This window comes from Halichoerus grypus, chromosome 8, assembly GCF_964656455.1.
Source record: "Halichoerus grypus chromosome 8, mHalGry1.hap1.1, whole genome shotgun sequence".
Lineage (NCBI taxonomy): Eukaryota > Metazoa > Chordata > Mammalia > Carnivora > Phocidae > Halichoerus > Halichoerus grypus.
The window spans coordinates 130,191,504-130,212,141 of record NC_135719.1 but is presented as its reverse complement, the minus strand read 5'-3'; the positions used below and the strand labels follow the sequence as shown (position 1 = coordinate 130,212,141).

The 20,638-nt window shown below is 38.0% G+C and overlaps 1 protein-coding gene across 2 annotated transcripts in view; it reads left to right on the top strand.

Moving 5' to 3' along the window:
• Positions 1-20,638, top strand: part of CEP128 (centrosomal protein 128) — a 387,410-nt gene that overhangs the window by 297,413 nt on the left and 69,359 nt on the right. For both annotated transcript variants that reach the window (XM_036093994.2, XM_078054045.1), the window contains one exon: positions 15,375-15,424. In XM_036093994.2, coding sequence (XP_035949887.2) covers positions 15,375-15,424 — 50 coding nt within the window. The remainder of the gene's footprint in view (positions 1-15,374; positions 15,425-20,638) is intronic.

Below are 20,638 nucleotides of genomic sequence, written 5' to 3'. Positions count from 1 at the left end.
CCTTCTTTCCACTGAGCTCAGGCATACCCTAGAATACTTGACCATATACACTCTAGAAGTCATGACCAATCAGTCACTTATGGCAGTACAGATGGAATACAACACTGTAAGTAGTTCAAAGGCCCAAAGCATCTTTGAACTAAGAGTGACATGAGCATATCTGTTTTAGATTCATCACTCGGGGCAGTCTAGGGGAAAGACTGAGTGATAAGACACTGGGGATAGAGAACATAGCCAAGACACTATTGTAGTATTTCAGATGAGAATTTTAGAACACGTTTTCGAAGTGGAATTTATGGAACTTGAAGGTATCACTGCTTTTCTCAAAGTTTTAGTAACAACATTTCCCCCCATAGCATCCATTTGGGATTTAATAAAAAACTGCATAGCAGATTTCACAGCATTCTACTGTATAGATTCCCATAAATTCAGATCAACAAAGGACTTAATTTCTAGTTTACAAGATATGAGGGGGAGGGAATAATATTGTAGAGTCTCTGTCTTCAGAACAGAATACAGTATCCGAGAAAATACTGATGGTTTTTACCCTATCAATGTGTGGTTTTACCTAATTATTTTCTCTCTTGCAAAAGCAGGGCTCTCTAATCATCAACACAATTTATATTCATAATTAATAATTATTGTGATACAGGTGTGATGAAATAATGATGATACTATTAATTGAAAAAGTTATGTACATTATTTCATATAATCATTCAACAGTTATATAATGTTGGCATTTTTGTACCATTTTAGAGTGAAGGAAAGAGGAATAGATGGATGATTATATACCCAAATGACTCTGACACCAAAGCTCATGTTCTGTATTCCTCAGCATGTCCAAGGTTTTATTTTTATTTTTTATTTCTTTTATTTTAGTAGTAGTTCATTGTCAAGCTATATACTTTGCTTTAGAAATATAGGTAATCATAGTGGTCTAGAAAAGAGACGATGTGTGGAATAGGGCAATTGCAATGAGGATGGACAGGAAAGGGCAGATGTTGAGGTACTGACCTCAAAAAGTAATTAATTAATTAATTATCTTTAATATCCATTATCTGTTATTTTGTCTAAAGCCATTATGATTTTTTATTTAAATTCCAGTTAGTTAACATACAGTGTAATAGTAGTTTCAGGTGGACGATATCGTGATTCAGCACTTCCATACATCACCTGCTGCTCATCACAAGTGTACTCCTTAATCCCCATCACCTATTTCACCCATCCCCCCCACCCACCTCCCTTCTGGGAACCATCAGTTTGTTCTCTAGATTTAAGAGACTGTTTCTTGGTTTGCTTCCCTCTCTCTTTTTTTTCCCCCTTTGCTCGTTTGTTTTGTTTCTTAAATTGCACATAGGAGCGAAATCATATGGTATTTGTCTTTCTATGACTGACTTATTTTGCTTAGCGTAGTACTCTCTAGTTCCATCCATGTCATTGCAAAGGGCAAAATTTCATTCTTTTCTATGGCTGAGTAATATTCCATTGTGTGTGTGTGTGTGTGTGTGTGTGTGTGTGTGTATGTATATATATATATACATACATACTAGATCTTTATCCATTCATCTATCAGTGGACACTTGGGCTGCTTCCATAATTTGCCTATTGTAAATAATAATGCTGCAGTAAACATAGGGGTACATACTATCTTTTTGAATTAGTGTTTTCATATTCGTTGGGTAAATAACAATAATAGAATTACTGCATCATGTGGTAGTTCTATTTTTAATTTTTTGAGGGACCTCCGTACTACTTCCCACCATGGCTGCATGAGTTTGTATTCCCACCAACAGTGCACAAGGGTTCCGTTTTTCTCCACGTCCTCACCAGCCCTTGTTGTTTCTTGTGTTTTTTGATTTTAGTCATTGTGACAGGTGTAAAATATCTCATTGTGGGTTTGATTTGTATTTCCCTGTTGATCAGTCATGTTGAGCATCTTTTCATGTGTCTATTGGCCATCTGGATGTCTTCTTTGGAAAAATGTCTATTCATGTCTTCTGCCCACTTTTTAATTGGATTATTTGTTTCTGGATGTTGAATTTTATAAGTTCTTTATATATTTTGGATAGTAACCCTTTATCAGATATGTCATTTGCAAATAAATGTCTTCTCCCATTCTCTAGGTTGTTTTTTAGTTTTGTTGATTGTTTCCTACACTGTGCAGAAGCTTTTTATTTTGATGAAGCCCCAACAGTTTATTTTTGCTTTGTTTCCCTTGCCTCCAGAGACATATCTAGAAAGAAGTTGCTACAGCTGATGTTAAAGAGATTACTGCCTGTGATCTCTTTTAGGATTTGTATGGTGTCAAGTCTCACAGCTAGGTCTTTGATCCATTATGAATTTATTTTTGTGTATGGTATAAGAAAGTGGCCCAGTTTCATTCTTTTGCATGTTGCTGTCCAGTATTCCCATCATTTGTTAAAGAGACTGCCTTTTTCCCATTGGATATTCTTACCTGTTTTGTCAAAGATTAATTGACCATGTAATTGTGAGTTCATGTGGGTTTTCTGTTCTGCCCCATTGATCTATGTGTCTGTTTTTGTGCCAGTACCATACTGTTTTGATTACTGCAGCTTTGTAATATAACTTGAAGTCTGGAATTGTTATGCCTCCAGCTTTGCTTTTCTTTGTCAAAGTTGCTTTGGCTATTTGGAGTCTTTGTGGTTCCATACAAATTTTAGAATTGTTTGTTCTAGCTCTGTGAAAAATGCTGTTGGTATTTTGATACGGATTGCATTAAATGTATAGATTGTTTTGGGTAATATAGACATTTTAACAGTATTTGTTCCTAGTCCTTGAACATGGAATGTTTTTCCATGTCTTTGTGTCATACACCATTTCTTTCATCAGTGTTTTATAGTTTTCAGAGTACAGGTCTTTCACTTCTTTGGGTAAGTTTATTCCGAGGTATCTTATTGTTTGGGGGGCAATTGTAAATGGGGTTAATTCCTTAATTTCTCTTTCTGCTACTTCATTATTGGTGTATAGAAATGCAACAGATTTCTGTATGTTGATTTTTTATCCTGCGATTTTACTGAATTTGCTTATAAGTTTTAGCAGTTTTTTGGTGAACTCTTTGGAGTTTTCTATATGGAGTATTATGTCATCTGCAAAGAGTGAAAGTTTTACTTCCTTGCTGATTTGGATGCCTCTTCTTTCTGTCGTCTGATTGCTATGGCTAGGACTTCTGGTACTATGTTAAATAACAGTAGTTTCATTGAAATTTTTATTTTGAGGATAATTTTCTATTCACATGAAGTTGTGAGACTATCAAGAAATCTTATAATGTATAAAGATCCCCTTACCCATTTTCTCCCAATAGAAATATCTTGCAAAACTGTTGTATATAGCGTAACCAGGATATTGACATTGATACAGTCAAGATAACAGAACATTTTCATCCACATGAAGATCCCTCATGTTGCCTCTTATAGCCACACTGACTTCCCTTTCACCCTCACTCCACCCTTAACTCCTGGCAACCACTAATTTGTTCTTCATTTTCTGTAATTGGGTTCTCTGTCTGTTCCATTAATCTGTGTGTATATACCTCCACAAAGACCACACAGTCTTGATTACTGTAGCTGTATAATAAACCTAGAAATTGAATAGACTGATTTCTCCCAGTTTACTCTTCTTTTTAAAAACTCTTTTAGCTACTACACATTTTCTTTCCATAGAGAATTTCTGATGGTTTACCTTTTATTTCTTTGTTTTATTGCATTAGGAAGTCTTCCCAAACCCTGATGAATAAGAATTGTGAGAAAGAGCATTCTTGCCTTATTTCTGATATTAAAGGGAAAACATTCCATCTTTCATCTTTCTTTAACATTAAGTATAACGTTAGTTGTAGGGTTTTTTGTAGGTGCTCTTTATCTGGTTGAAAAAATTCCCTTTTTTTTTTTCTGAGTTTTTTAAAAATCTTGACTGTGTTATGAATTTTGTGAGGTATATTTTTATCCATTGATTGATATGATCATGTGATTTTTCTTCTTTATTCTGTTAAGATGATGGATTATATGGACTGATTTTTGAACATTGAGCCAATCTTGCATCTTTAGAATAAACCCAACTTAGTCATGAAATAGAATTCTTTTTATATGTTGTTAAATTCTATTTGCTAATATTTGTTGTGGATTTCTGCATCTGTATTTAGGAGGGAGCTGCCATTTTTTTTCTTTATCTTTTTTTTAACTGTATATTTTTGGTAGTGAGGCAATACTAGCTTGATAAAATGAATTGGGAAGTATTCCCCCCCTTTTTTTTTCTGAAGAGTTTGTGTAAAATTGGTGCTAATTCTTTTTTAAACATTTGGTAGAATTCACCAGTGAAACCTTCTGGCCTGGATATTTCTCTTCTGGGAGTTTTACACTTACAAATCCAATTTTGTTAATACTTACAGGCTATTCAAATTATATATTTTATATTGGGTAAGTTATACTTTTTAAAGAAGTGGTTCATTTCATCCATGTTCTCACATTTATATATGAAGAGTTGCTCATAGTCTTCCCTTATTATCCTTTTGATATCTGCAGGATTTGTAGTGATATCCCCTCTTTCCTTCCTGATACTGGTAATTTCCCCCCACCCCTTTCTTTCTGTCTCAATATCTCTTTCTCTTTTTGGTCAATCTTCCTAAAGGTTTGTCAGTTTTCTTGAACTATGTAAAGAACCAGCTCTTTGCTTCGTTAATTTTTTTCTATTGTTTTTCTGTTTTTAATTTCATTGGTTTCTGTTATTTCTTATTTCCTTTCTTCTGCTGCTTGGGATTTATTATGTTCTTTCTTTAGGTGCTTGAGGTATTGAGTATTCATTTAAGACCTTTTTGCTAATGCATGCATTTTAGTGCTATAGATTTACCTCTCAACACTGCTTTGGCTGTGTCCCACAATTGTTTTATGCAGTTCATGATTTTTTTTTTTTATCTCCCTTGAGACATTCTCTTTATCTCATAGATTATTTAATATTGTTTAGTTTCCAATGTTTAGAGATTTTACTGTTATATTTATGCTTAAATATATCTTTTATATGTGCTTCTATATATCCTTGATGATTTTCTGCCTAGTTGTACAATCACTTGTTGAGAGAGGGATGTTGAATTCTCTATAATTTTGAATTTTTCTATTTTCTCTTTCGGTTGTATCAGTTTTTCATCACTTTTTTTTGCAGATTTGTTATTTAGTACATACATATATAGGATTGTTATATCTTCTTCATAGATTAGCTCTTGTTATCATTATATAATGTCCTATTCTGTTTTCATTAATTTTCTTTGCTCTGGAATCTACTTTGTCTCATATTGATATATCATTCCTGATTTTTTTTCATTAATGTTTGCATGGTGTAATCTTTTTCATTTTTTACTCTCATCCTGCCAAATCAGTATATTTGAAGTGAGTTTCTTATAGACAGCATATCATGCATGGATCCTGTCATAGATTAATGGCAGAGAGGTCATTAATCAAATCTGGCAATTTCTATCTTTTAATTGGTGTATTTAGACCATTTTCATATAAGGTAATTATTGATATGTTAGGACTTTAATTCTGCCATTTTTGCTTGTTTTCTGTGTTTTTTTATTTCTCTGCTTCCCCCCCCCCAACCCCCACCCTTATTGTTGGTTATTTGAACAGGGTTTTTTTTAGAATCCCATTTTATCAATTGTGTTTTTGAGTGCATCTCTTTGTGTAGCTCTTTTAGTGGTTGCTCTAAGCATTACATTGTACATACACAGCCTGATGGTCTACTGGTATTGTCATTTTACCAGTTTAAAGTGTAGCAAATTTCTTTCTTCATGTTCTTTTGCCCTGGCTGGCTTAGTCGGTATAGCATACAACTCTTGATCTCTGGGTTGGGAGTAAAAGCCCCACGTTGGACATGTAGCCTACTTAAAAAAAAAAAAAAATTGAAATATATATATAATATATATATTATATATATATAAAATAAATATTTCCTCTAAATGCATTTAGAACCATGTCAGATAGTGTTCAATTTTTTGTTTCAACATCAAACATAATTTTATTTATTTTTTATTTTTTTAAAAAGATTTTATTTATTTATTTAACAGACAGAGACACAGCGAGAGAGGGAACACAAGCAGGGAGATTGGGAGAGGAGAACAGGCTTCTTGTGGAGCAGGGAGCCTGATGCGGGGCTCGATCCCAGGACCCTGGGATCATGACCTGAGCTACACTTGATCTTAGCCAAAAGGCCGAGAAGCAATCATGACCTGAGCTGAAGGCAGACGCTTAACGACTGAGCCACCCAGGCGCCCCTCAACATCAAACATAATTTTAAAAATCAATAGAAGAAGGAAATTTTATTGGATTTATCTATTATTTATTTATTTTTATTTTTATTCTTTTTTATTATTCTTTTTTTATTTTATCACCATACATTATAACATTAGTTTCTGATGTAGTGTTCCATGATTCATTTTTTGCATATAACACCCAGTGCTCCATTCAGTATGTGCCCTCTTTAATACCCATCACTAGGCTAACCCATCCCCCCAACCCCCTACTATTGGGACTTCATCAAAATGAAAAGCTTTTGCACGGCAAAGGAAACAGTCCACAAAACCAAAAGACAACCGACAGAATGGGAGAAGATATTTGCAAATGACATATCAGATAAAGGGCTAGTATCCAAAATCTATAAAGAACTTACCAAACTCAACACCCAAAGAACAAATAATCCAATCAAGAAATGGGCAGAAGACATGAACAGACATTTCTGCAAAGAAGACATCCAAATGGCTAGCAGACACATGTATTATTTATTACTGTGTTCTTTCTTCCTCATCTTCTAAGATTCCTTTTTTTTTTTAATCATTTCTTTTCTTTCTCAGATAACTTCCATAGCGACTGTTTTAGTGTAGGTCTGCTGACAACAAATTAATTTTTCTTCCTGAGAATGTCTCAACTTTACCTTCATTCTTGAAGGATATTTTCAATGCTTTGCAGAATTCTGAGTTGTCGGTTCTTTTCTTCCAGCATTTAAAAAATGTGTTATGACCTGTATGGTTTCTAATGAGAAATTCACTAGCATTCTAATTGTTTTCCCCCTGTAACTAAAGTATTGTTTCTCTCTCACTGCTTTCAAGATTTGTTCCTCATATTTGTTTTTCAGAACTTTGTCTGTGATGTTTAGAGTAGATTTAGGGTAGACCCAGGAGTCTGAAATGCCCAGCTGAGTAGTAGGTGCATCAAGAAACCAGCACAAACTTGTAGCTTCCATAAACAGGAGACGATCAAAGAACAAGTCATAAACCTAGGATTTCTATGAGCCCCAAAATACATACTCACTTGCACCTTATGAGTCTAGAGCCAAAACGGGTCTAAAATAAACTGCCTTCCAACCTGAGGAATTTAAATAAAAGTGAAACTTTCTGTTAAGTGAACACTATTTAGAGGTAGTATATGCAGAAAGAAGCTTGATTTTATGGCTAGATACGAGCATATGAAACTTATTCTTGGAGTGGTGTTTACAATAGATTATAAACTTCTCTTCCTCATTTTGCTAATTGTGACATGTAGTCCCATTGACCAAGACAGCCCTCAGACCAATTTAGAACAGTGACTTTACTAAAGAATATATTCTTACTTTCTCTGTTGTGTTGCTAATAAAAATGATAAAAGTCTTAATAGGTGGCAGAGTCAGAACATTTTGTTCTACATCTTGGTGTTTCTCCAAGCCAGAGCCAAGAATGAGATGGAATGGGATAGATTATTGTGTTGTTTTCTGTAGGGTAGCAGTTTTGCGGAGAAGAGGCTTTAAGTCTCTAAAGTTGTCAAGATGGAAAGTTTCACCAGAAGTGAATTGACATCAAATAAAACATGAGTACCTGTATTTGGATGTTTTACCACATACCCAAGACAGACAGTGGATTATAAACCTTTCATTTATTGGACTATTTGGGCTCCATCAGTAGACCAGTATGTTGTTTCAGCGTCTGAGACAAACCACAGAGGATAGCCATACTTTTTTAATGTTGTTCTTCATTTTAATCTGTGTGTTTTCTGTGGTCAGTCCTGATGAGAAAACTCTTAACTCATTGTGGTATATCCAGATATGTACCAGTGGGTGGCAGTAGATATGGCAGAGTTCTAAATAAAGTAGGTACCAATCATAGATGGAGTCTAAAAGCTGTATACTTGAGGGCTTTTTTTGCTTGTTTTAAAATGCAATTGATTATTTTTCACACATTTTCCTGACTTTAGCAGGCGTACTGAAGGGTAATTTTTAAAATAATAGTAACAGCTAATGTATATATGATTCTTACTATGTACCAGACACAATTTTAAGTGTTTTACATATATTAATTTAAAAATAACACATTTGATTATTTTCAGGGTATTTTGGCTAATGTACAGTTATATTATCATTTATCCTATTTACCTATACTAGTGTAACAGAACAGAAAAAACATTTGCTGATAAATATTATATTAAGCAGAGGAATTATTCATCTGTCAGCCATTGATTTAAACAGATTTTTTGTTGTTTTATCTTGTGAGATATTCTGTACATTTTGTGATGAGCACATCTTGCCAAAAACAACTGCCTTTTCAAATGTTCTAAGTATTTGCTTTCCACCAAAGCCGCATCTCTTGATGTCCTCTCCCAGGGTTGAGGAATTTCATTTTGGACAGCAGTTAACTATAGGTTTTCTCCCAGATTATTGTTATGCAGTTTGCTTTAGCAAAGTTTCCTTTCAGTTTGGGGAGGCATTGGACAATGTATAAGCATTTATGATAGAGTTTGGAATAAAATGTCATTTCAATACATCTTGAAAAGCAAAGGAGGATAGTCAATTTTTTGTGAGAAAAAGTACTGGACCCTGATCCAGTTTAGAAGCCCTGGGCTCAGGTTCATGCACTTCTGTTCACTAGCTGTGTGATGTTGACAGAGGCTTTTGCCCTTTGGGAGCTCAGTCCTCGTCTATAAAATGTGAGGAGGTTGGATTAGATCAGTGGTTTCCAATTAGCATAATTTGGAACTTTATAGCTCCACTGTGGCACCACAGGGGTTGATCCCAGGATAGGAATGAAGTCCCAACAGGCGGGGCCTCAGGTCCTCTCTTCTGCTTTACCTAAGAAGCTTCCTTTCAGCTCTCTAAATTACTGTATTTATTTATATACTGTATACACTTGAAAGTGTGTATGATTTCATTCGTAAGACAAAATTCTACTTGTTTTAAAAAATAAAAGATTGAAAACCCTGGGATTAGGTTATTTCAATGATCCCTTCTGCACCTAAAACACTAATGATTCCAATAACTGGGGAGCCAAAGAAGAAAAAGAGAAATTGGCCGTGGTCTTTAGCATGTAGCTAGTGTCTCACGTATCTAGTATACACCTATGGGAGGCTAGGTCCATCATTTATGACCTCTGAAGTGTTGTAAGGTGCTCTTTTATATGATTAATTTTATTATACCACAACTGCCGCCCACAAAGAAGAATGGCACAAATTTACTTTTTTTTTTTTTTTTTTTTTTTTTTTTAAAGATTTTATTTTTTTATTTTATTTTATTTTTTTTAAAGATTTTTATTTATTTATTTGAGAGAGAGAGAATGAGAGACAGAGAGCATGAGAGGGAGGAGGGTCAGAGGGAGAAGCAGACTCCCTGCCGAGCAGGGAGCCCGACGCGGGACTCGATCCCGGGACTCCAGGATCATGACCCGAGCCGAAGGCAGTCGCTTAACCAACTGAGCCACCCAGGCGTCCCAGCACAAATTTACTTTTTAAAAAGCTTACATTCTTTTGAGAATTTACACTCTCTATTGTTTTAGGTAAATGTCAGCACATAGAGGAATACTGAACAGGAGCACTGGTTACTAAATGAGGTGTAGGAGCCAGAAGCTAATCTCTGCAATCATTAATTCGCCATATTCTGCTGTCGATGCTCCTCTGTCCAGTGCTGCCGTTATAAATGTTGCTATGTCTGAAGCCCTTGTTTCTATAACTTTCTGTCCATGACCAGCTGGGTGGAGTTATAATATGGATGAGATATTTTATAGTAAAGGTTAAGGGGAAAAATCTACTCATTTCTAAACTTGATCTCCAACCTTTTTGTGAAACAGGGTCAAGTTTCTAGATAGATGGGTTGCTCATGTACAGCTGGACATGATTCTCCTTTTAAAAGCAAATAAACAAACAACCTATCTGCTCCCTTGGCTACCAGGAACCAGAATCAACATAAAAAAGTGTCAAAGCTCCTTAAACAGCCAGACCACTAGCTGCAAAAACTGTGAAGGAAGTAGTACAAGACCGTCTTAGCCAAAAACATGGTCGTGATATATTACTCTGAATGTGCCAGAGAAATGCAAAGTGGAACAAAACAAAACAACACAACCGGATTCTCCAATTCTCATCCATGCTGGCCTGCTTTTTTAAATGGGATTTTTTTCCCCCTCTAATGACTGTATGTCATAATGAGTTAGTATCAACTCATTTAAAGAGCTGGAGCCAATCCAAGGAAAATACACAGGACTGCTGCCCTTTTCACCAAGAAAAAAAAAATCTTTCATTAACTAATGTTGATGGAAGCACATTTAGCCACAGCAATTTGCATGGCAGTTGAATTGCTGTTTGTATTGAACAGCAAACCAGAGAATAATAAAGCAAAACAGGAACATGCCAGTGGTGAGCAAGGGAGCAGGGCAGCCCTTCCACTTTTTCAGTGCTGATCGTTCGTTCTAAAGCCGGTAAGACTGGACAACAATAGGATTGCTCATTATAACGAGGTGCGCTAATCACACTATTGTCACAGCATCTGTCACTTCAGCTGTCCAGAAGTCTCACCTGTATTCTCTCCTCTTGCGGTTGCAGCAGAGTAGTTGCTTCTCAGCCATATTTTATCAGCACAGGTTAATAACCCCGTTCATCATCCCAAATGCGTGTACTTGAACAAGGGACCTAACAAGTGAGCAATTGCACAGAGCAGTGATGTAGAGGAGGAGACAGTTTTGGGGATCCAAGTTAAGCAGCAAAGGTAGAGAAGTAGTAGTTAGGGAGGATATGGATATGAAGACATCGGAGCCCTGATCGTTGACATCAAGGAACTCCTAAAGGAAATCAGAGGGATACAAACATGTGCATTTTAAAAAATAACAGTATTAAGGAAGGTACAGTTAAGTACCAGTGGTACAAATGAGAGCATGATGTGATATATACACGGCAGGAAGATTGCTCCAGGATTGCAAGGAGAGCAAGGCTGTAGCTGTGGCTTTAGACTAAGTAATCTCAAGCAGATCATTTGCCTTCTTGGAGCCTCATGTCTTTATTTATCGTCGAATGAAGTGCTCACTGTAAAATAGAACATTCTTGCCAATTCTGAGTTCTCCAAGTTTCCGAATAAAGATAAGAAAGCTCAGTACAGCCACACAACCGGAGACTTTTACAACTGACAGCAATCCAACTAAACCTAATTTAAGTACAAGCAAAAAGGAAGGGAAGGGAGGGAAGGAAGAGAAAGATGGAAGGAAATATGAAAGGAAGGAAGAGGGGGAGAGAGAGATGGAGGGAGGGAGAGAGGAGAGTTAGAAGTTCAAGAGTTACGTGGGCTTCAGGCAAGGGTGGATCTTGTCCTCAACCTACTCTTTCTCTGTCTCCTGGCTCTGCTTTCTTCTTTACCAGCTTTGCTCTCGTACTGGTTCCTTTGGCATAGTAGAAAACACAGCCTTGAAAGCACCAGGCTAATATCAGCTTGTGGCTTCAGAAGGAGAGAAATTCTACCAATTTTTGCCTGTTGTGGACAGGGTTTGGTCCCTGTGTTGTTAGTGGGCCAGTCTGGAGCCACTTGGGGCTTGAGTTGAAGCCTAGCTGGAGGGGGGCAGCTCCTGTCTGCCGGGCATGCTGTTAGCAAGTTAGGTAGCAAGCATTGGCACCTCGCTGGTTCCGACAGGTGTCCGTGTGTGTCTAGGTTGGGGGCTGGGGGAAGGGAAATGGTGCCCACCAGCTCTTTTATTCTTAGAGAAGTCACCCAATGACCCCTGCCCCTCAAGCTCACACTCTGAGATTAGTAAACAAATCTCTTTCCCGTATGTCCCAGGCATTTTTCAGACTGTTGCTTCTGTGCTGTATCTCTGCAAGGCTCTTTGTCGTGCTGTCTCTTTAAGGGTGGAGACTCAGTTCCTCTCACCCTCCTGGCTCTCCCAGAGCCCAGCATGATTATTTTTAAAGTTCCAGGTGTTAAGTGCCACTGATTGTAAGAACTCCTGACATTGTGCGCTAGGTTTTCAAAGTCAAATGTCACAGGATTCCTCTTCCCTGTGAGGGTTCCCCATGCCTGGGGTGCCCACTCTGAGGCTCAAGGTGTCCCTCCCTCCTGAGGACAGGTGAGGGTCTATTTAGCTCCCAGCAGCATCTCTGCCCTTCTTATCCTCTTCCACGTGGCCTCTTCTCTACATTTAGCTGTGAAACGTCTGTTCTGCCAGTCTTCTGGGTTATTTACACTGATGTGGGCATTATGTAGTTGTAGCCATGGGATGAGGTGAGCTTAGGGTTCTACTCCACCATCTTTCCCAAAAGTCTAGAAGTTCTATATTTTAAATGCCAACTGTAGGAATGTCTTTGTAGTTTTTTGTAGTTTTTTTGTTTTTTTTGTTGTTGTTGTTCAGCTGTCCAAAATCAAGCATTCCGATTGGTATTAGCTTTGTTGGAAAAGCAGCATAACCTCTATTATATATTTGGAGAAAATTGAGAACATGATTTTTAAATTGCAATAATTATCTGAAGTTCTGAGGGTGACTGAACATCTTTACATTTATAATTTTATTAAATCTGCGAGTTGAGTTTGATTATACAAGAGATCCAATCCCCATTATTTATCCGCTATGTTTTAGCTAAGGTGTTTGGGTTTGCTGTACTAAGTGGAGTTGGAGGAACAAGATCAGTTTTCTCTGGTGGTTGTTGGACCCTACTATCCATCACTCCAGGTCCAATGTACCATTAAACAGTGTAATTCACTACAAGGGGCCTAGCTCAGAGAACCTTCTAATATCCAGAAGTAGTGAATAAAAATGGCCAGGTTCACATAGGTTCACAGTAGTGATCTTATATCTTGTGAATATTCAAGAGAGTTGTGTTGAAGACACAACTTACTGAAACTGTTGTTTTTAGCCTGTCTGATATGCATTCCTCCTTCTTTTAACAGTTCCCTGATCTTTCATTTAGAAACTGTCCTTTCTGTTCTTCATCTAATCCCTTTGGGATTATCAGTGGAAGTGCCCCATCCTTTCCCTTAGCCAAGCAGTAGGCAAGAGATCTAAGTTAGGCTCATTAGCTTTTCTGTTTCTGGAATTTCATCCGGAGTAGAGTCACACAAAGACTAGAGGCACCCAGGATAAAATGCCCATTAATTCATACTCCTTACATCCCTACTGTCCCAGACCAGTTGTTACTCTCTGTAGAGTCTGGATCCTCTTTTCCCATGCATCTATTAGTTACTCTTATATCCTTCTAATAAATTCTGAATGCTTCTTGTACAGTTAACAAATGGTTGCTGTAAGTTTGCAAGTGCTGGGTACCAAACCATCCCTCAATTCCATGTCTATAGATCATGATTCTGTGAGTTGGGCTTGTCCCTGGGCTCACTGGGCAGTTTGGTCTCTATCGAGCTCCCCTTTTGAGTCATCCAGAGTCATTCTCAGGCTAGTGGACAGCTATGCTTCTGGGCATTTGCTAGCAGCCAGTTAAGGCAACCTGCAGGGTGTTGCAGGTAGGAAGAGTCCTGGGCCCTTGTCATCCAGCAAGTTGTCCTGGGCTTGTTCTATGGTGGTGAGAGAGTTCCAAGTGGAAAAATGAATATGTGCAAGGCCTCGAACTCTCAGGGCAGATAGGCACAGATTCTGCTGTATTCTATTTAGCCAATAAAGTCAGGAGGCCCGCCCAGATGTGAGGTGTAGAAAGTAGATGCGTGTGACCTCACGGTAGCAGCTGCAGTGTCCCAATGCACATGAGTAAGGATTCGGGATGAGGAATTTTTGAAGGCACTTAAACAATCTGCCACCCCCCAAGTTGGTTTCTGTATAGCTAGAGAACCTGCTATGCCAACCAAAGACCGCTTTAAAAATGCCGCCTAATGCCTTGGCTTTCTCCTCACTTTATTGACCTAACTCTGATTAGGGAAGGTTTGGGAGCCAAAGACAGCTCCTCTCTGGGATGCAGAGCAAAAATCACCTGTTCTCCTGAATCCCAGTACATTGTGTCTTGAGGGGATTGTTTGCAGCTCCTCTGTAGCTGAATTAGCCGTGCAGTCTCCCCATCAGTTATACCAGCTGCCAGGTCTCCTGAAGTTTCAGTGTATTGCCTGCTCATTTATGACAGATAGCACTGTGACTTGGCTACTCACTGTAGTATTGCTTCCTGCTGTATGTAGTACAGCACTTGCTAAAAACATTTGCATTTGCCTTTCTGAGATACATATTGAATTTCTGTAAGTTATATTTTCCTTTTATGCAGCATGGCCTCTTGGTAAGCTATATCAATCACAGAGCAAGGCAAATGCTCATGTTAATGTGCACTGCTGTAGGTGTTTCTTGCCTGTTTTCATCCAACTTCTGACTCAGCCCAGCCCTCTTTCGGTTTGGGAGATCATAGCACAGGGCAGTCTAGCTGCAGGCAGAAAATTCTGCTTGCCAAATGTATTTTCCTTTAGAGCGAGTTTGTAAATTAATGTAGAGCACTGAGATAACATGGCTGTATGCATGCATTTAGACAGAACTGTCTTCAGTTGACTACCTTCCCTTCCAGCCACTCATTTCTCTGAGATAATGCCAAGTGCTTGGTCAGATGTAGCTCCAGTGCTTCCCGCCTTCTGAGAGTGAAATGATAATTAATACGACTTTACAGTTAAGGTGGTGTTCTACTTCCATTAATAACACCCATTATTCCAGGATGTTTTAATTTGGTTATAAAAATCGACTCTGGAGGTGGAACGTGGCTTGGGAGCTTATTTTAAGAGCAAATGGTTTGTTTCTAATTTTTCATTAAAAAGAAAAATAAGCTTTTTTTTTTTTTTAAAGAAAATTTTGTGTTACTTCAGAGTTATATAAACAGTGGGCCAAATTCCTGAAATATTGATATGATTTTGGATTTGTAAATTAGTTGGCTTTCTTCTCTGGTACCTCCACCAGAGTCCAGACCTCCCAGGGCTTCTCAGCTAGCTCGATTAGCAGAGTCCAGAGCTCTGCCCCATCTCATCAGTTAGGATCAAAGGGCTTTTCTTTTACATTCCTTTTCACACTTAAACATCAAATTCTCTTTCCAGGCATCAGTTTTTACAAGCTCCTGACTGAATTGGGTTTGATACTAAGAGGCAACTCATTTTCACATTATCTTGATGGGCATTTTGCTTTCTTCTTACAGATCTCCTGGAGGAGACCCACAGAAAAGATGAAGAAATGGAATCTCTGCAGGTAAAGTAAATTCTCCAATAGGGCAGGTATCCTTGGGATAAAAACATTTGTTTTTACTCTGTTAACCTTTATTATTGCCACATTCAGACCACTGACAAACGGAGTGAAAAACATGTCAGAATTTTAAAGCCCCAATTTAGAATTTGCTTCCTTTTCAAAGTGTGTGAGAATATTTATAATCTCCTAAAGTGGGAAACCAAGTCAGCCCCTGTGCTACTCTTGAAAGGAACCTTTATACCTTGGTATAGCTTACTAGGAACCACAGCATTAAGAAATGAAAGCAACGTCTTTGCAAAGTCATTTCCCCAAAAAACAGGGCTGATGAATGAGGATGAATTCATGGAACCTACATTTCGAGTGAAAGTCAAGAGTATTCTGACTCCATGAATGTCATCTACCAATGACCAACCAAGAATATTGACACATATATGGAGCTTAAGACTTTACCTTCTATGCCTCTTAATTCACTATGGATTTATACATAGTTTTTGGACTGGAAAATTGTGTTTGAAAGATTACTCTAGAATTTTAATTGACAGTTCCATGGTATGAGCAATTGATGTTAACTTGGCATCTGACAGAGGTGGTTCTCTCTACCTTTTACATTGGGCTAACTTGCAGATGGGTAGCTCAAGTGTCTATCTTTATTAGGGGAAACATAATCAGTTATACTCACATGACAGAACCAATTCACTTAATGTCATGCTGGGGATTAAGAACAGTAAATACTTTGGACATTAAAGTTCTTCCTGGGCCTGGAAGCTGCAAGGCAGGACTGAAGAGTGATATAATGAGCTGGCTTGAATAGCTTTAGAGGTAAAGATGTTTGCTTCTGGCGAAAGAAGGATGGGTCAAGCGAAGCCCAAAGAGCAGGGGAAATGTTCTATAATTGGGGGTTCTTCTGTTTAATGGTGTATTTGTTAAAAGAAAATTATTTTATTGATCTAAAAATGAAGAAGAAGATAGTTCTGTATCCCTAATAAAAGTGGCATGTGTTGGCCACAGTTCTGTACAGATTAAATTTTTTTAACATCTTGAGCTATAGTCAGGTTAAAAAGAAACAGCCCTGGTTGGTCCTGTCTGGGGCTAGGAAAAATCTCAAGTGTATACTCACCCTGTCTGAGAAATTAATATCAGAGTCATGAAAAGCAAAGCTTCCATGTATACTAAATGTATATATTGAAAAGGTAATAAGGTCTTTTTGAGGCACTTTGGTTATGCATTGTATTTGCCAGAATAACACATATAAACAAATTCATTGAGTAGATAGTACATATATGGCCTTTTGAAATGACAGCACAAACCTTTTTGAATTTACTTCTCTCACAATACGAATGTTGGAATCAGTAATCCTGTTAAATGTAATAGCCTCTGTTGCTTCTCAAATATTTATTAAGAACTGGCAGCATTTCCTACCAAAATCTCCAGCGGGTGCAATGGAATGCACCAGCCAACTAACTATGGGCATTTATAGATGTAGAGTATCGAGTATGATGTCCAACAGCAGGAAAGTTCAATGCTGGCACTTTGTAGTGACAATTAGTACCTTTAATAGTAACAGTCTATTAAGAACAAAGAAACTAACACCTCTGAGAGTGCACAAGAGTGCAGAGACACATCACAGAAAACCTTTCATTTTAACACTAAAGGAAAATTCATTGAAAAGACCTATATTCCTGAATTTGTGTATTCATATTATAAATATCACAGTTTTGAGAAGACTATTAAAGTATTTAGGTTGAGGGGCACCTGGGTGGCTCAGTTGCTAGGCATCTGCCTTCGGCTCAGGTCATGATCCCATGATCAAGCCCCGCATCCATCTCCCTGCTCAGCGGGAAGCCCGCTTCTCCTTCTCCCTCTGCTCTTCCCCCTGCTTGTGTTCCCTCTCTTGCTGTCTGTCTGTCTCTCTCTCTGTTAAGTAAATAAATAAAATCTTTGGAAAAAAAAAAAAGTATTTAGGTTGAAGTCCTACAGTCACACAGTAGAACTTTGCGGATGGAGTCAAAGACAAAACAGTTTAAAAAAAATGATAGCAAAAGATTGGAAATTGATGACTTTGAATTTTAATACTGGCTCCGCTTCTGGGCAACTTTGAGTAACTCAATTAACTTTGCTGTGCCTGTTTTCTCATCTGTAATATAAAATTATAAAACTATCTTCCAGAAGTGTTTAGTGTGGATTAAATTATCCTAGGAGGGAGAGCTAAATATTTAATTCCAATTTACAATGTTAACAAATCCCCATGTATCCAAATTGGAGTCAGTTTTATTTACTCATTATCATCATATAATTATGTATAACAGACATTCTGTATTTAATGTCATCCTCCTTGAGGATAGGGGGTGTTCATCTCTATACCCTTTCCAGTTTTTTCCAGATAAAAAATGTTTCACATACTCATTGAACAAATACTTGTTGAGCACCATTTCTGTGCAAGGCACTCACCGTACTGAGCACTAGGGATACAAAGGCAAGCTGCTTCTACTGATGCCTTCCTGCCTTGGGAAAGTATCTGTTATATAATAATAATATATTTAAAAATGATATTTTTAAGTCACGTACAAGTCACTGTGAGAACATAAAATAAGAACACCTGCCTTTATTTGGTGGAGATATAGGGTAGGTTGGGTGGAAGTGTAGGAGGTTGAAGGTGGTGGGTAAGGTGAGATGGAGTAGAGTGGCAAATCAAGTAGATTTCCCAAAGGAAGCCAATATTTAAATGATAACCAGGAGTTAGCCTTGGCAAGTTTGGAGTAATGATAAGCTGTAGGCAGTGTGAAGGAGATGGGAAGACCTGAGGTAAAAGAACATCAGTTTCCTGTTTGAGGAAGTGGAAGAAGCTTGGTATGGTGGAATGTAGCATTGAGAGAGGAGAGGCAAGACAGGAGTGTTTGTAAGGTAAACAGAGGACCTCGTAAAGGAGTTAAGGATTTTACCCTTGGTATATGGGAAACCAGTTAAGAGTTTGAAGCAAGACAACAATATGATCAAATCTTCATTTTTTTTTTTAAAGATTCTATTTTTTTATTTGAGAGAGGTGGTGGGGAGGGGCAGAGGGAGAGGGAGAAGCAGACTCTCCACTGAGCAGGGAGCCTGACACAGCAGCTTAACTGACTGAGCCACCGAGGTGCCCCTCAAATCTTCATTATTTTAATAGGTAACTAACTGGCTATAAAGTCCAAAATAACTGGGGACAGGTAAGATTGAAACCAGAGACCATTTAAGCTGACGTTTATGGGAATCTTGACAAGAGATGATAGTGGCCTGGATTGGGTGGTAGTGAGAGCATGAAGAGGAGTGGGTGGTTTCTTAATGTATTTTGAAATCTAAAATTCCATGAAACTTTTGAGATTGGTTGTTAGAAGGTAAATAGGAAGAGGTTAAGAGTGACTCCTGGGTTTCTTGATTGGGCCACTTCATGGATGGCTGTGCTAATCAGTGAGAGAAAGAGAAGTTGATTAGTTCAATTTTTGATATTTTCAGTTTGGGTGCCTTGAAACATCCAGGTGGCCTGTCAAGAGGGGGTTCACACATGAGTCTAGAGCTTAGGAGGCGTGTGAATTGGACATGCAGATTTTGTTGTCAGCAGATTGGTCTCCATATTATATAGATGATACTAAAGTCATAGGAGTGGGATGCCTGGCTGACTCAGTAGGTGGAGAGTGCAACTCTCGATCTTTAGGTCGTGAGTTCAAGCCCCATGTTGGATGTAGAGCTTACTTTAAAAAAAAAAAAAAAGTTGTAGGAGCAATGAGGATCTCCCAGGGAAAGTATGTAGAATAAAGAGATGAAAAGTTAGGCCAGTACCATAGGGAACGCTCACACTCAAGTTTCAAGCTAAGGATGGAAATCCTGCAAAGCCATCTAAGACATAGAGAAAATAATGTCAGGAAGGCAGAGTATCATGAAGCGTGGCAAAGCATATTTCAAGGGAAAAATAATAAAACTGAGTAAATAAACCCTTGAATCCCCCTAGCTAAGGGTCTTCGGTTTTAAAATTAAAATTTACCATACAATAAGTGGTAATTTCCTATCATATCTATGCAGCCACTCTCATCTTTCACATTCCCAAAGATCACAGCACATCACCATAATGGGTACTCAGTAAATTTTTGTTGATCAAATAAACAAATGAATACCACCTACTGGACTCTGATTTAGCACCTATTTCTGGTCTTCATAAGGTCTACGCATTAAAAAACAGCAACCATCCCTGTCCTAGAGTTCATTTTCTGTTAAAAATTTTTGGTGGGGAGGGCTCCTAAGTTCTAGTATTCCTGTGTACACACACACACACACACACACACACACACACACACTCTTTCACTCCCCCTCCTTTTCTCTATCCTGCTGTGTTCCCCCTCCTTCTTTGAATGTAGTATTGAACCAAAAGGTCAATAAGTGAGTAATTTGGCATGAGTTGTAGTAATCAGTGGCAAAGGAAAAGGATATTATGGTGAGGGAGGCAGGCAGCAGCAGAGAGAGTATTTTCAATCTTAAGAGGAATCACAAACAATGGAGACAAACATATTTGACAGTGATTTCTATAATACAGTTGGTAATTACCAAAATTCTTCACTGGAGCTTAATATTGTCTGGCTGGGGTGTGTGTGCGTGTGTGTGTGTGTGTGACATTCATTTGCAGTTACACTGCGTGCTGTTCTTCATAAAAACAGTGTTATCTTTGACTCTCAATGTGTGGTAGGGTACCAGAGTCCTATTGGCATATGGGTTTGAGGTACATTGAAACAAGCAAATCCCTTCTTTAATCCGCTCTGAGATCAGGTGCTGAAACATTTTAAATAGACACAAAAGGTAATCCATTTTCCTCATTTTAGTTGAAAAGTATTTCAGTGACTGTCACCTTCCTTGTGATGAGTGGTAATGGTAGGTGCTGCTATTGCTTTTTGTTTTCGTTTTCTGAAGCGCCATCCTACCTGGTTCACCTTTCATCGATTTCTTGCTTTGTGAACCCCGGAGTGCAAATCACACCAGAAGAGTGTCATGCTTAGTCATGAAAAGCTGCAAAGTGCTACCTACGACGCTCACTAAGCAGAGTATCTGGAAAACACATATGTCCCCCCCCTTTGCTGACTTACAGCCATCTCGCTTTTCATTTTATTTCAAATAAGATAAAACTTGATGATTATGAACATGATTTTTTCCTATTCACTTTCCTCTTTTACTAAGCCATATTCAGGTCATTTTGAGACA